At 44.0% G+C, this 16790-nt stretch overlaps 2 protein-coding genes across 7 annotated transcripts in view; one reads left to right on the top strand and one right to left on the bottom strand.

Annotated features, from left to right (window-relative positions):
- The window catches only part of CTPS2 (CTP synthase 2), a 104225-nt gene that overhangs the window by 51270 nt on the left and 36165 nt on the right, over positions 1-16790 (top strand). For all 6 annotated transcript variants that reach the window (XR_008290028.1, XM_027054682.2, XM_027054679.2 and 3 more), the window contains one exon: positions 16300-16396. Coding sequence is in view for 5 of the 6 variants with exons in the window: in XM_027054682.2 (XP_026910483.1) it covers positions 16300-16396 (97 nt within the window). In the remaining variant the exon portion in view is untranslated. The remainder of the gene's footprint in view (positions 1-16299; positions 16397-16790) is intronic.
- Positions 1734-7471, bottom strand: S100G (S100 calcium binding protein G). The gene is made up of 3 exons (XM_053202112.1): positions 7331-7471; positions 6791-6934; positions 1734-2000 (listed from the first exon to the last, which is right to left on the bottom strand). The coding sequence occupies exons 2-3, from the start codon at positions 6923-6925 to the stop codon at positions 1896-1898; spliced, it is 240 nt and encodes a 79-aa protein (XP_053058087.1). The 5' UTR covers positions 6926-6934; positions 7331-7471; the 3' UTR covers positions 1734-1895.

The following is a 16790-nucleotide window of genomic DNA, read 5'->3' as shown; positions in this document are numbered from 1 at the left end:
GTTGCTTTATATATGTTGGAGTTGAAAGAGATTATGTACATTTATTCTGTGAGGGACAGATTGAGAGCCAGAATTCAGGCTAAAATGGGAAGCTGGCATGACCTTGGTATTAGAAGTCAGCAAAGCACCGCTAACAAAAAATAAAACCCCGAACTATAGACTAATGTTGGCTATTAATAAAGATGTGAAAATCTGAAATAAAATACGAGAGTGCCCAATTTAACAGTATTACAGAATAATTGAGCATGTTTAACCTGGTGGTTGAATTGGTTAATGTATTATATTGATCAGACAAAACAGAGAACCCCCATGTCTGCATAGATGCTCGGTAGGCAATCTATAGAACCCAAACCTTCCTGCTCACAATCTCTTAACAAACTAGGAAGAGAAGGGGACCTTTTTTTTTTTTTTTTAAAGTAAGCTTCATGCCCAGCACAGAGCCCAATGTGGGGCTTGAACTCACAATCCTGAGATCAAGCAAGAGCTGAGCTGAAATCAAGAGTCGGATGCTTCACCTACTGAGCCACCCAGGCGTCCTGAGAAGGGGACTTCTTAAGCAAGAGAAAGATTATCTTTTACAAACCCATATCCAGCAGTAAAGTCAATGGGGATCCCTATGAAAACTAGAAATGAGTAGAAGATGTGCACTATGGTGACTAATGAAGTTGTTAAAATGAGACCAACTAATGCTGTCTGGAGATTGAAGCTGGCATTCTCCTACCTGTTTGTAGATTTCCGAATCAATACAACCTTTTGGAAAATCAATTAAGTGGTCTATTTCACAAATCATAAAAATATTCATACGCTGTGACTCAGACATTTACTTCTCAGAAATTCTCCTAAGGAGGGAAATATGGTGTGTTGACAGAGGTATGAACAGTTACTCATTAGTATAGCATTGTTTAGAAGAATCAGAAATGACAACAGTCGAAGTGTCCCACAATGGGGAAATAGGTGAGACTATTATGGGGTATCCCTGCAGTGGAATATAATTAGTCGTTAGAAATGTTTGAAGTTTTTGGTGCAGTGAGAGTGCTCTTGTATTGAATTAGAATGATACAAATTGTATTTAAACATTTCCTCACTGTGTATAAAAATCTGCCTTGTTTCTTGGTAGGGTTAGAAGTCATTTTTCTTTTCTTTGGTTAAATTCCCCAGCAACACTCCCCCCCACCCCCCCTCCACCGCCTTCCCCCCAGCTGTTTCTCAGATCCTGAGAGTCTGGGCAGCACAGGATGCCAGAGCTGGGAGGGCCCTCTGTCTTCCTGTGCCTTTTATTTTACACATTACATACCAGAACCAAGGCCGCCCCCTCGGTGATGGAGCAGAACTGACTCTTGGTCCTGTAATGCTTCTGCTCCCGGAGAGGGTCATTGATTCAAAAACCACAGCAAGCGCCAGAGGTGACTTTAAGACAAGTATGTGTTTTTTGAAGTCTGCTCCTCACCAGCTATTGACTAGAGTGAAATAGGGGCTGGAACTGGAAATGATGTGAGCCCTGAGTGGCTGGGGAGGGAGAGCAGGAAAAGGGTTATTCTGGTGGAAGACTGGAGTAAGGGCCCTGGTTTGGCACGTCAGAGTTCTTTCCAAGCCTCCGATGCCATGTTTGTAGTCTTCGTGAAGATCGTGGAACTCTTCTCAGCCTTTAAAAAAAATCTATATAATTATATGCATTAGACTAAGGTTATTTCAAATCTATTAAGCCATGGGGGTCAGTACTTGACAAAGAGAGACATGTCTAAGAATTTCTTTATTAACAGTAATTGGCCTTCACAGCCAAACCGTTATAATTGCAAAGAATTAACCAGAGACATTAGTGATTCCATATAGAATAGGGCCACATCCCAGGCGCTCTTCTTTTGGAATGATACATTGTCTTGTTTTTTTTTTTTCCTTCACTGGGATATCTTCTTGACTAACACCTGGAATTCTTCAAAACTAACTTCTCCGTCTCCATTCTTGTCCAGTTCTTGAAACAGGTCATCTAGGGTGCTGGGGCCCTGGTTTTAGACCAGAAGGATGGGATAGGGAGAGGAGAGAAAATAAATCAGTTACTGCTACACATTTTCTGAAATGAGAGACACTGGGTCTGTGTCCCAAGAAGGCAGCTAAAGTTTCAATTACATGGTTGGAGGTGGAAAGACCAACTTTAGCTGCAGTCATGCTCCCTGTCACTGAACTGGCTATCTTTTTATTTTTTTTCCTATATCACACATTTATTATTTTAATATGGATAATGTGCATTTTAATATACAGTTGACCCTTGAACAATGCAGGGGTTGGGGCACCAACTCCCCACACAGTCGAAAATCTGAGGATAACTTTTGCCTCCCCGCAAGACTGAATTACTAATAGCCTACTGTTGACTGGAATCCTTACTGATAACATATACAGTTGATTAACACATATTTTGTATGTTACATGTATTAAATACTGTATCTTACAATAAAGGAAGCTAGAGAAAAGAAAAGTGTTATTAAGGAAGTCACAAGGGAGAAAAAATGCATTTATAGTACTGTACTGTAAAAAATCCTCGCAGTTTGTACCCATGTTGTACAAGGATCAACTGTAATTGGTTTTCTGTGCGATCTATTTTTCTTTATGCCTCTAAAAACATTCCTTTGAGAAGGAATCTGCGGCTTCACTGGACTGCCAAAGAGCCCACGGCCCACAAACACTGGAGGGTTCGTGCCCCAAGTTTTCCTGGGAGCTAGTTCTGTGTCTGGCTCCCAGGGCTGGGCCAGCATATAACCTAGGCAGCACCGTGCCGAGTCTTTCTGTAGCTTGTTAAGTGCTCCCCAACCGCCCCCTGGAGGAGATCCACTTTACAGATGGGGAAACTGGCGCTCTGAGACAGTTGCTGACTTGTTCTACAGCTTGTAAATAAAGAGAGGGCTTGAGGCTCAAACATTGACCCTAGAGCTTAACCCCTTAACTACGAATCACACCAGTTTTTCCCAAGCCCTGGGCTGCGGCCCACCTCTACGCTGTGCAGGATGACTGGAGCAGTGGTTCTCGCACTTTGGCGTGCATCAGAGTCGCCAGATGGGCTTGCTGACCTTAGTAAACACAGATGGACAAGTTCCCACTCCCAGAATTTCTGATTCACTAGGCCTGGGGTGGGGCCTGAGAATCTGTATTTCCAACAGGCTCCCAGGTGAACCACTGCTTGAGATGTTACAAGAGATCATGTTAAGCCTGACTCCTCTTTGACTACTGGCTCTGTAGTGTCTTCTTTTTTTTTAATGTTTTAAAAATACTCGTTTATTTTTGAGAGAGAGAGAGAGAGACAGAGTGTGAGCGGGGGAGGGGCAGAGAGAGGGAGACACAGAATCCAAAGCAGGTTCCTGGCTCTGAGCTGTCAGCACAGAACCCGATGTGGGGCTCAAGCCCACAAACTGTGAGATCATGACCTGGGCTGAAGGCAGAAGCTCAACCGACTGAGCCACCCTGGTGCCCCCTGACTCCGAAGTGTCTTATGCAGACTTAATTTTTGTCTCTGCCCTAAACCTCAAGTCTTAAGGCCGTTATATTTCTGCCTTTCAGGTAGGAGTTTATCTGTGGCAAAATAGTACCAAGGAAACTCATTGAAATAACAGTTTAGTTTATAAATCAGCTTCAAAAAAATTTTTTTAAGTTTATTTTAGAGGGAGAGAGAGAGAGACAGAGAAAGAGAGAGAATGGATAGATGCACACAGGGAAGAGGCAGAGAGAGAGAGAGGGACAGAAGATCTGAAGTGGGCTCTGTGCTGACAGCAGAGAGCCCGACACAGGCCTTGGACTCATGAACTGTGAGATCATGACCTGAACCAAAGTCAGGTGCTTAACTGACTCAGCCACCCAGGCGACCCCCACCCCCTCAATTTTTTTTAAATTGTGGTAAGAAACATACAACATTTACCATCTTAACTATTTTTTTTTAATGTTTATTTATTTTTGAGAGAGAGAGCACCAGCAGGGTAGGAGCAGAGAAAAAGAGAGGGAGACACAGAATCCAGAGCAGGCTCCAGGTTCTGGTTCTGAGCTGTCAGCACAGAGCCTGATGTGGTGCTTGAACTCACGGACCGTGAGATCATGACCTGAGCTGAAATCAAGAATTGGACTCTTTACCAACTAAGCCACCCAGGCACCCCTATCTTAACTTTTTTTTTTTTTAAATTTTTAAATGTTTATTTATTTTAGAGAGAGAGACACCGAATATGAGCAGGGGAGGGGCAGAGAGAGAGGGAGACACAGAATCTGGAAGCAGGCTCCAGGCTCCGAGCTGTCAGCAGAGAACCCGATGCAGGGGTTGAACCCATGAACCGTGAGATCGTGACCTGAGCTGAAGTCAGATGCTTAACTGACTGAGCCACCCAGCCGCCCCCCTATCTTAACTATTTTTAAGTGAACAGTTCACTACTCTTAAGTATGTTGACATTGTTGTACAACTGATCGCCACATCAAAATATGTTTTAACCCCTAAGATTCCTATAGACATTTGGTACTTTGCTGCCATCAGAAGACTAAACTAAGTTAGTTACTCAGTATTTGTTGTATAAATACCAAACACTTTTCCTGAGGCATTTACTAGATTCTAAACCATGCAAGGTGATGATGGAAAGACTGTAGCTTGGAAAACCTTAGTAATCGTTATGAAAATATAATCAGGTACATGACTTGGTAAGCAGATTCCTACCTTTACCAAAATTGTAAGTCATGTGCTTTTTGTAGTAAAAACATAAACCATAGGAAAATATAGAAAAATCCCCTGCTCTTACCTTTTATTTTTTTATAAATGTTTATTCATTTTTAAGAGAGAGAGAGTGAGCGAGTGGGGCAGAAGCAGAGAGGGGGACAGAGAACCCAAAACAGTCTCTGTGCTGATAGCAGAGAGCCTGACACAGGGCTTGAACTCGCAAACCGTGAGATCATGACCTGAGCTGAAGGTGGACACTCAATCGACTGAGCCATCTGGGCATCTCCCTCCTCAGTCTTAACTTTTAAAACCACTTATTTGAGTAGGTTGCCTAGGCTTTCCTGATTATTATTTTTCTTTTATTATTATTCCTTCCTATTACAATTTTTCTTCCTTTTGGAAAAACTTCGGAGTGTTTTTTAGAATTTAGTCTTTCTCAGGGCGCCTGTGTGGCTCAGTCAGTTGAACATCTGCCTTCAGCTCACGTCATGATTTCGAAGTTCATAATCTCCGGGTTCGTGAGTTCAAGGTGGGCGTTGGGCTCGTTGCTGACAGCTAGGAGCCTGAAGCCTGCTTCAGATTCTATGTCTCCCTCTCTGCTCCTCCCCCGCTCTCTCTCTCTCTCTCTCTCTCTCTCTCTCTCTCTCTCTCTCTCGAAAATAAATAAACATTAGAAAAAGGATTTTAATCTTTCTCAAAGACCTTTGTTTTTTTTTTTTTAAAGTTTATTTTTATTTTTGGGAGAGAGAGATCTTGAGAAGGGGAGTTGGAGAAAGAGGGAGACAGAGAATCTGAAGCAGCTTCCAGGTTCTGAGCTGTCAGCACGGGGCCTGACATGGGGCTCGAACCCATGAACCATGAGATCATGGCCTGAGCTGAAGTCGGACGCTTAACCAGCTGAGCCACCCGAGCGCTCCTGTTTTAATTTTTAATTAAAAAGTCTCCTTTACTGGGGCACCTGGCTGACTTGGTAGAGCATCTGACTCTGGATCTCAGGGTTGTGAATTCAAGGCCTGCGTTGGGCGTAGAGCCTACTTAAAAATAAATAAATAAAATAAAAATCCAGAAAGTTCAAAAAAAAATCCCCTTTTCTGCTAACACTTTTAACTGTTTCTGAAAGTTACTTTATATTTTAACTGTAAGAAAATGAGGCAAGATTGGATTATAAGGTCATTGAATTCAGCCACTCTTTAGTACTAAAAACAGAAACCTCAGCAACTACAGTGAGAACCTTCTCACACGTCATACTGGCAGAAGGGACAAAATCTGGGCAGCAAATGGTTTCTTCTGAAGTTACAGCTAAATAGTAACCAAGTCAGATGAAACAGTTGTGCTTCCATTTTGAAGATCCCTTTTAGTTGCGAAGGAAAGAAAGTATTTTGGAGCAATGAGAATCAGCCTGCCTCTCTTCTTTATTGCCCCAAGATGCACTTTGATTTTGACAACTCTGCAACAGTTTTGACAAGAAACTGTAGGGCTAAAGAGATTTAATCCCTTCCTGGAAGTTGTTTAGCAATGCATGGCTGCCTCATTAACACAGATTTAGGTGCTTAACACAAATTAACACAAATTTAAATGCTTTTGAAATATAAATGGGTGTCGCCAGATGGCAATTTGTCAGCGCAAAGTGGGTTTTCTTTTCAGATTGCCAAATAAGCATTGGTCTTCTTGACAGATCCTACCTATAACAATGAAGCACGTCCAAGGCCAACCAATGATGTTTTTGCAGACCTCTTTGTTTTCCTGAAGCCTGGCACAGAGGTGCTGAACCCAGGGTGACACGTGGGTCCTGTAGGTCTAACTTCATGAAAATGCGATCATTGCTTCCTTTTACTCTGGCTGGTCATGGAGAGTTCTGTGCCAGGCTGTGGGGCATAGAAGGCTTGGAACCTGCTTTCCAGGTACTTGCCTTCTGAAGTGTGGTCTGCCATCAGGGAGGGAAACACGTTCAAGTGTCCTTGCTCAACAGATGCCCGCACCTTGTCTGCTGTGTGCTCTGGCCTAGACCCAGCTCGGATGGGTATTGCATTCCTCAGCCTCTCCCCTCCCCTGTCCTCCCTTGTCACCATCAGAGTCCCCGTTCGTTCGTGGGCTCTGTGGTTGTGCACTCACTTTCAGCAAACTGGGGAATTCAGTCTGAATCAATAGCTTCAACTCCTCCTTCGACAGCTGGTCTGGATCACCTTCTTTGGCTGCGTATTTTGCAAAAATGCTCTTCAGTTCTTCAGGAGACTTTTTTGCACTCATTTTGGTGTCCTGTAAATCGGGAAAGGAATGAGCTCACCAGAAAGCTGAGCTGGAGTTTTATACCGATGATTGCCAACACTTCAGTGCCTTTGGGCTCTTTCCTTGGTGTAGTAAAAATAATCATCTTAGTATGTTCAGTGTGTATTCTTAGAGTACATCTGTTACGAGATAGTCCCTGGAGCCTTACACTTTGATTAGTAGTTGTGACATTCTCCACATTTTATGTACCTGGTCTGTGCTCTGTAGGCTGTGGTCTTGAAGAAACCTGACCACAGCTTTTAGCCTCTAAGTTACTGGTAATATCTTTAGATGGCACAAACCCACTTTCTCTCCTGACCTGTATCTTTGACAACCATTCTGAAAAGAAGCAGAAAGAGCTCCAGGAAGTACTAAAATCACACTTACCTGGTTGCCCAGCAGCAAGGCAGCTAGAAGAATCAAATAGGAGTGCGAAGAGTTGAGCAGGATCGTGACTTTTATAGTCTTTACGGACTCACCACCCTGATTATGAAATTTTCCTTTTGTTTGCCATTTAAGGGTAATTATTAATGGTTTTGAAACCCAAGCTTGAGACTGCATGAACCTCATAATTAAGGGCAAGATCCAATAAATGGCCACCTTAACAGTTGCTTCATGGTTCAGAGTCCCAAGAGTAAACTTGGATTTTTTTTCCCCCCCTTACATTGTATTTTCCCTCCAATGTGGCATTACGGTATTTGCTGAGTGTTCACATTTTGGAAAGCTTAACTATGGAGAGTTGTATTATTTTTCAATTTGGCTGCATATTTAGGCTCGAAAAAGTAACTTTCTTCATATGCAGAAAAAATGCTATCGTGGGTGGTCAATACTATATAGTCTAAGAAATTGCAGCGTTGCTGTGGAAGTCCCTGTGGTGTTTTGTACAGATTAGGTCCTTAAATACTTGAACAACTGAATGAATGAATGGACAGAAGTATCACTGAGAAGCAGACTTCAGAAACAAGGAGAAGATACACAATAATTTGTGGTTTTATTTGGCAAAGCAAGGTTACCAAGTCGCATGATCATTTTTCAACTCTTCTATTATTTATTGGTCTCGTATCTGCTTTTTTTTCTCATTACTCCTTTCCTTACCATATATACAAAGTTTTTTTTTTAATCGAAGCACAGTTGACACGCAATTTTACATTAGTTTCAGGTGTGTAACTATTTTTCCCCCAGTATAGTTTGTTAATCATTCTAAAAACTTGTGAAAATACTTGACTTACTTTTATTCAGTTGGAAATACTTCAAACTTGTGGAGCTGCCAGGATTTAAAATTGGAGACTAAATTTATTTCTACTGGAAAGAGTTCTATGAAAGAACAAGGACGTTTCCAAAGGGCATTAATCTAATACTGATTGTAACTCGCAATACAGGGTTTCAGATTGACTGTAAGAGTCCTCATCAGGTTTTAAATACTTGCACACTTCCACGCTTGTATAATTTTCTCTGACCCTTCATTATATCATATATAAATTGAGCATTGAGCTATTGGACTGTATTTTTCTCTGACACTTTTCAGTTCTAAACTTCTAGGGCCTTATTTACCTTGGAGAACAAATGTGAAATCTTATAGTTTCTTAAGAACTTCCCAGCAGTCCTGAGCATTTATCACTCCATGTGCCTTCACTGTCCTTTTAGATGTTATTCTTGCTTTTATTACAGATTCTTTGACTTTGGTACCCACTGGTATTGAATATATATGAACTCACTTCTTGGAGTAAAGATAAGCATTTTGGTTTTAGTTGTAAGATTTTATGCAAAAATATTCTGATTTTGGCAATGCATTTTAATGAAGATTTTAGAGAATTTCTAGTGTTTTTATGCTTATGCTCTGTTTTACTTGGGAGGAAGTCAGCTTTTGTTGAACAATCACAGCAAAAAAAATATCTTTTTCTTCCAATAACTTAAAAAAAATTTCAAATCTACAGAAAAGTTGCAAGAGTGGTCATTGAACACCCAACCTACCTTTTGCCCAGATTCATTTGAGAATCAGTTGCAGACCGATTTCTCCTCTAAATACTTCAGCAATCTTGTCTCGTAAGGACAAGGAGATTATTCTACACAACCACAATGCCATTATCACAGGCCAAATTCAAATCTCTCCAAATGTGGTAAAAACATCTTAAATCATCGGTTTTCTTAAATTACCGCCTGTGAGCTAAAATCAACGTGGCGATTGTCATATTTCTTGAGTCCATATCAAAGAAATGATTTTAATAACTATATGATATACAACTATATAATTTTAATAACTGCATATTGTATGACAGATATATGTTATGTATAGTACATGGCATATGTTGTATATATAGGGTGTGTGCATATGAAATTAACCCTAAGAGAGACATTTGGAACAGTGTTGGTTAACAGTCTTTCAGGCTACGCATCTATAGTTTCAAGGGAGGATTTCTGATTAACAGAGGCCCAGTGCTGGGATGCCTGGCTGGCTCAGTCGGTAGAGCATGCACCTCTTGATCTCAGGGTTATGGGTTTGGGCCCCACGTTGGGTGTGGAGATTACTTAAAAATAAAATCTTTAAAAAAATAATAAGCGAGGCCCAATGCTGTTTGTTGTCAGAACTTATGCTTGTAGTAAACACTAACAGAACTTGAAAAACAACCCATAGGTCTGAAATGTTCACTTGTTCCGCTCTGCCAGGCCTATCTCTCGTCTCTTATGTTTCTCTTTACCTGTGTTCTCAAGTGTGAGGATAAACCCGCAGTGAGAAACATGAAATCCGCCACTAGATATTCTTATGAAACATTAACTAAAAATACATGGAGACGGGCGATAAACACAGGGTGTGTTCAAAAGAGTGCATTTTGAAACTAGAGAAGGGGAAAAAATGACAAGGCACAAGATTGGTAATGGAAAAATGGAGAGGCAAAGGTTATTTATCACCTCACCATTCAATTGCTTGATCTTTGGACAGACTTAAGTGTTTCCTAGGGATGCCAAGAGTAACTTATTTTAAATTTTTTTTTTTTTAACGTTTATTTATTTTTGAGACAGAGAGAGACAGAGCATGAACGGGGAAGGGGCAGAGAGAGAGGGAGATACAGAATCAGAAGCAGGCTCCAGGCTCTGAGCCATCAGCCCAGAGCCCGACGCGGGGCTCGAACTCACGGACCGTGAGATCGTGACCTGAGCTGTAGTCGGACGCTCAACCGACTGAGCCACCCAGGCGCCCCAAGAGTAACTTATTTTAAAAGCCCCTGTACCATAGGCTTCCTTAGCTGTGTTATTCGACTCGAAGCCCACAGCAGGTAGTGCCTTGAAAAGCACCTCTGGGAGGAGAGTCAGTGTCGGGCCCTGCAAAACAAAATGGGCAGGCAGTGCTATCCTGGGTTCGTGTTGTCTTTGATCCTGAGGGTTTGAAAAGAGTCTGACCAGCAAAGCACAGCTTTGCCTCGCCAGCCTACTTGGTGCACTGCCGCAGAGTTCACATTCTTTTCCACTTCCGACCTTTGCCTGGGCCCTGCGTCTCCCCGGTTTGGGGCCCGCCTGTGCTGAGGTCACAGAGGCCTCCTGATCACATAGCCCACGCTTAGCGAGGGCTGGTCCTTCCTGTGGCTGAGTGCTGCCCTTGGCCGACCCTGGCCCTTTACCTTGATCAATCCTCACAGCACCCCCGTGAACTGGATACCACTGTTACCTGCAGTCTCCAGAGACGTTCAAGGACCAGCTAAAGGTCGCAGCACTGGGCAGTACTAGAGCTGGGATTCTGGCCCAGGCCGAGGCTGCCCCCTCAGCCGCCGTGCTGCCTGCCCCCCTCAGGAGGAGGGCTTCTGTGAGGAGAGCTGCTCAACGTTAGCGTGAGGCCCAGAGGCAGGACTTATGTGTTATGTTCACACCTGAAGGTATAAGAATGTTTTCTTTCTGATGGAAGTAACACAGGCCTTCTTTTACTGGTGGAAAATGAGTTGAAAACACTGGAAAATATAAACGTATTTATGGGACTGCTCCATGCCTTCACCCTGGTGGATTCCATCGTCCTGCTGCTGGTGATGAGGCAGGCTGGGGAGACAGACAGGGCAATGTAACAGTCCTGCATTGGGTAAGAGGTGTGCTTGGGCTCAGGGGTGCCCTGCTTCAGAGCGGGGCACTGTTCCTCCCCTCCCCTATGCTGAAAACATCCATCTGCGGCTCAGGACCGAGACCCTTCCATTGCTCTTAGGCTGCCCACTAGCCCCTTCGTCTGCTCTGCTCGTTTCTGATAGAAATCCAGGGAGATTTCACTATGGAGCCATCAGTTGGAATCTGACACTGTGTTGGACTCTGCTGGAGACAGAGAAGAAGCTCCAGTCCTTGTGCTTGATGAGCCCACCCTTTAGCCTATGAGAGGAGGCAGGTAAGGAAATGATGGAGGAGGCTAAGGTTGTATACAACGAAGGACCGTATTAGTATCCTATGGCTTCTGTAACAAATTACCACAAACTTAGTGGCTTAAAACAACACAATTAATCCCCCCCCCACCCCCCGCCCCAAAGCCCCACAGGTTGTTTTCTTACAGTTCTGGAGAAGTATAAAGTGGGTAGGCAGGCAGGGCTGCCATTCCTTCTGGAAACTCTAGGGGAGGATCTGTTTCTTTGCCTTTCCAGCTTCTAGAGGTTGCCTGCTCATGGTGCCTTCTTCCATCTTCAACGCCGGCAATGTAGCATCTTCCAGTCTCTCTCTCTCTCTCTCTCTTCTCTCTGACCGCCACTGTCATCTATCTCCTTCTCTGATTCTGACCCTCCTGCCTCTCTTTTATAAAGACCCTGTTGTTACATCGGGCCCACCCAGATAATCTGGGACAGCCTTGCTGTCTCAAGAGGTTTAATATACGCATGTCTGCAAAGTCTCTTTTGCCACGTATTATTTATTTGGTAGGGTTAGCATAATAACATGGCGTTAATCATGGGTCAGTAAGGAGAACTGGAGGGTGCCCCGAAAGCATGGGCCCATGTGGAATGGGGGGGACAAGGCATTTTAGGAAAAGTGATGAAGAGGTGATATAGGTGTAGAGCAGTGGTGGGGAGGGGAGCAGAGGAGCCATCAGCAATGGACCTGTCCATCCAAGGTAGAAACCACAGGTTAGGACGCTTTGGGAGAGCTTAGCCAGACTGAGTGCCACGTGCAGACGAGTATAGATTTGAACATCACTTTGTTCGTACTTTGTGCACAACTTGAACATGAGTCATCAAGAATCGAAATCAGAAGCAGGCTTGAAAAAAAAATGATCAGGAAAAACTAATGGACGAGAGGAAGGGAATGGGTTGGGGAAGTCCTTGTAAAGAATACTTGCGGAATATAGTAGAAAGTCTGAGAAAAATCACTGTGTGTTGCCTGAGAGACTGGAAACAGCTGGCTTGGGAGAGTAGGCTCCTTCAGCGTCCCCAAATGAAATGTCCAAAGGCAAGGGACGTGAGGGAAACTGACCTAAACAGGGCTCTGTTGGGTCAGTCAGTGTGTACTACCTCGTATGCTGGAATTTCATCTTTGATAAGAGACCATAACTTCCCTAGACTCTGTTGTTAAGGCATCTGGGACGCACGAACCCAGTCTTGAACCCATTACACTTTTATCGTGGGCTGCGGAAACTTCGGTAAAGGTTAATCAGGGCTGTATTTATCCTTATGTGGTACTTTTACATCTAAAGCTTTATCACCACCGATATTCGTTACTTATTGATCCTTTTTTATTTTTCTTATGCTATATGGCTGGCTCAGTTCCAAGAAAGGACAGCTCTGTAGTGGGGATCAGACAACAGCCAGTATTTCGGCAAAATCAGAGCAGGCCAAGGCAGTCCTTTTGCAGTGGAAGAGGCATTTTCCTCTTAGATGCAAATGTAGGGTATTTTGGAAATGTTGGGATTAAAACTAACGCATATTTGAGTTTGTTTTTTTTTAACTACTCCAGTCACGATAAAGGATATGTTTTGAAACTGATGTCTCTCAGGCTTTTTGTGGAGGGAAATACCAGGCACAGAGACGTTTTCCCGAATTTTGTTGCTGAATCAGGCTGCTTATAACCCAAGAGGCAGTCCTGCTGGCAACTTTCGAGCTCATCGGAGGCGACTGTAACTGAAGGCAGCTGGTTGGGCCTGGCTTGTCCAGAACTGCGGTGTATTCTCTACCCTCCCCAACCTTCCCCTTGGTGTGTTTGGATTCCACTGGCTTGTGCCTGGCTTCCATCAGAAGACTGAGTGTCTGATGAGAATCCCCAGATGTGGCCTGTCAGTTCTTGCTGTGCTTTTCTCCTTTCACTGCCGTTCGGGGCATCGTTCGCCATTGGAAAGCTACTTCCACCTGCACCCCCATCTTTTCTCTAACCTCTTCTGTGCCTTCTCCTCTGGTTTCTGTGCTAGCGTGTTTTAATCAGAGGATCACTGTGGCTGCTGTACCTTGGGATTTCTTTCTGTGCTATCATGTTCGGAGACGGTTGTAGTTATTGCTTCTGAAAACAGCAGGGATAATGTGAACTAACACCCTAGTGGAAGGTCTAAATGATAGATTGCACTGTTTGGGCTTTAAATTTGTGTTTTCATTAAAAATAATACTACGGGGGCGCCTGGGTGGCTCAGTCGGTTAAGCGGCCGACTTCGGCTCAGGTCACGATCTCGCGGTCCGTGAGTTCGAGCCCCGCGTCAGGCTCTGTGCTGACGGCTCAGAGCCTGGAGCCTGTTTCCGATTCTGTGTCTCCCTCTCTCTGACCCTCCCCCGCTCATGCTCTGTCTCTCTCTGTCTCAAAAATAAATAAACGTTAAAAAAAAGTAAAAAAAAAAAATAATACTACGTACAAAGTTTTAAAAGCCAACTCGTTCCAAAAGGCCTATAATGAAAATATTCAGTAATCCTTACCCCCTCTCTGCCACCCTCAAGTCTTCCAGCTGGTTCTCCTGATATTTACCTCCAAGATTTTATTATTTTATTATTTTTATGTATGTATGTATTTAAGTAAACTCTACCCCCAATGTGGGGCTCAGACTCAAGACCTCAAGCCACCAACTCACCAAGGCTCAAGACCAACTGAGCCACCCGGGTGCCCCTACCCCCATGTTTTTAAATAATATTCTTATATTGCTCTGTTAGGGATTTCCACACTTCCCTTTACGTTGGAGGAGTATTTAACACCCTTAGGCAGCCCCTGTGCCCACTGTATTTTTCTTTTGGAGATATGATGTGGTCTTGTGTCTGTCAAGATCATCTCAAGTAAGCAGTAAGGCAGGTTTCCTGTTCTCAGGTGGGTCATTTGACTTTTCTCAGTGGTTCATAGCGGAACATTTCTTGAAAACCAAACATGCCAATAACTACACAAACTACGTTAAAAGACTCTTCCTGGGCTGAAGAACCCAATACGGGAAGTAAGAGTGGATCGAACAACCAGAATACACCTCTAAGAAGCGGGGGTGGGGGGCGTTAGGGGGGTCATCGCTGTGCTCTTCCTACATGGTTCAGGTTGTCTTGAACTGCAGTGAAAATTGAGGCTGTGGTGGATAGCACAATCTTATCTGCCTTTTCCTAGAAAATACATAAGGGGCTGGGCATTTATAAGCAGCTCAGCTTTGAGAACTGGAACCTAATGCCCTCTCTCACCTCACTCCAGTAATACTTAATCTAGCCATAATTAGCCAACCACAGAAGATAGGAAAGAGATGTCAAGGTCTAGAGCACTTCAGAACTGAGCCCTCCATCCAACAAGGGGAGTAATCAAGTTTTTTCTCCACCCCTTCCCCTCGGTGACTCTTGGAGTGCACTTGGGACGCAGGGTTCAGATGGCTCCGAAAGTTCTGGGGCGCTGATAAGATCATACAAGTTCTGGGAAAATTTTTACCTCAGGAAATTCTAGTTGTCCAGGTTTTCTATAGAGCACTACATGGCATTTAATGTGTGTGGGGGAAAACTGAAAGGTTTTATGAGAGGGAAACCTGAGCAGTTTCATCAGAACACGTTAACTTGCCCGACTGTAGTCTGTTCTAACAGCTTAACAAAACAATAGATGAAACAAAACCACGAGATCGTAGCGAACAGAACGGAAACAACAGCAATGACTAACAAGAACAGGCTTTTCGTAAAAATCATGTTTTGGAATTTCTATGAAGTAATCATAAAGACAAATCTGAAATTATTTGGTCTGAGTTCATTCATTTATTCATTCATGCATGCATTCATTCACTACATACCATGCGCCAGTCCCATATACGCAAGGGGCCGGGAATGCAATGTAAGGAGAGGTAGCACTGCCCCAGCCCTCAAGGCTGTATAGTCTCACAGGCAAAGCACTCTACAGACATGAACAAGGGAAGTGCAGGGGTGGGGAGGGCAGAGATGGGGGTCCTCACTAGGCTGTGGTGCCTGAGAATATCAACTCCTGTAGGAGTTCATGTTGGATAGTTGAGCTAAGGTCTCAAGGTTGAGGATGGTTTCATTTAGGACAAGAGGGTAGGGGAATGGGAGATGTTCTGGGCAGAGGAAACAGCACGTGCAGAGTTCTCATGGCAGGAGGGAAGAAGATGCACTGGGGGAAATGGAGGAAGGCCACCATGACCAGAGCTCAGGGTGTGAGGGGAAGGTCATGGGACATGGAGCTGGAGGGCGAGGCTGCACTGATATCATGCAGTCAAGGATTTCAAGCAGGAGAAATACCACAACTGCTTTGCCTGTAGTGTGCAGGGTGGACTGGGGTCACGTGAATGTGGAGCTCTGGCTATAGCCTGGGTTGAGGGGCTGTGGTTTGGGTGATGGTTGGAGCCATGGATGGATGCAGGAAGTCTGGAAGGGGGTAAATTAATAGGACTTGACAAATGAGAGATGAGTCATGAGGAAGAGGGAGAGAGATCCAGGGTGGTGCTGAAGTTTATGGCACAGAGAATGTGCTAGAATGGATGACATTACCTTTTGTTTTTTTAAAGGAATCCTAAGGTTTTCTAGAAAAAAGTCTTTTTGGTGTACTTCTCCATAAGGATGGACAGATTTGCTTATGGAGAATCTTTAGGGAATGAAATGGGCAGTAGGGGAGGGATGCGAATACCAAAGTGAGTGGCCCTAGAAGTCCAGAACTTGAAGTGTGAACATTGCTTGGAATTGACGTCTTGAGTAATGACAGATGGAAGGTCATAAAGAAGGTCCTGACACATTTGTACAAGTAATTTGAATGAAAGATTAGAACAGAGATGAAAAGGAAGCCTACTGTGAGGAGTGTGTAAAGCATGGCTGTATTTGAATCAGAAAATTGGAAGGAATGATCAGGTTTTATTGTCTAGGGAACATCCTTACCCAACCAACGATCGTTACTTTAAAAGTAAAGCTTGGAATTTGGGAAATCACATATGTATAAATGGCAAAACCGGACTTGTTTTGTTTTCTAAGGTGATTGATATGCCCGAACACAACCCTGGCAATTTGGGAGGAACAATGAGACTGGGAATCAGAAGAACTGTTTTCAAAACTGAAAATTCAATATTAAGTAAGTGTCTACGATCGTTTGTTCTCTCAGAGGTCGGGGCGGGTGGTTCGCGTGGCTCTGTGCAGACACAGCCGCAGTCAGAGTCCTCTGGAGCCCACGCCGCCCCTTCCACCTCTCCAGCTTCCCTTCCAGTAGCTCCAGGTGCTGTGACTCTTTATCCCACCTGTCCCATTTGCCTTTGCTGCTCCTCCTGCTTTCCCCCTAGTCTCCCCGGAAGGCTTGGTAGAAAGCCTGTGAAGGCCCCTTCTTATTTGACCGCCACGACACCGGGCCCAGCGGGCTACTCTGTGATTTACCGATGCTGCTGGAGATGACCTTGCACGGTGAGAGCCCTGATTCACCCACTTCTTTCCAAGCCACAGTTTTCTCCACTACAATGAAACCAGCTCCCTGT

This window comes from Acinonyx jubatus, chromosome X (assembly GCF_027475565.1).
Source record: "Acinonyx jubatus isolate Ajub_Pintada_27869175 chromosome X, VMU_Ajub_asm_v1.0, whole genome shotgun sequence".
In the NCBI taxonomy this organism is placed as follows: domain Eukaryota; kingdom Metazoa; phylum Chordata; class Mammalia; order Carnivora; family Felidae; genus Acinonyx; species Acinonyx jubatus.
This window is presented reverse-complemented; position numbering and strand designations above follow the sequence as displayed.

What these genes read in the sequence shown, in the direction of transcription:
- S100G (XM_053202112.1), bottom strand. Translation starts at nt 6,925, where the DNA reads ATGAGTGCAAAAAAGTCTCCTGAAGAACTGAAGAGCATTTTTGCAAAA. An exon ending in AATTCCCCAGTTTGCTGAAA is followed by an intron (nt 2,001 to 6,790) that starts GTGAGTGCACAA and finishes GTCTAAAACCAG; the next exon opens with GGCCCCAGCACCCTAGATGA.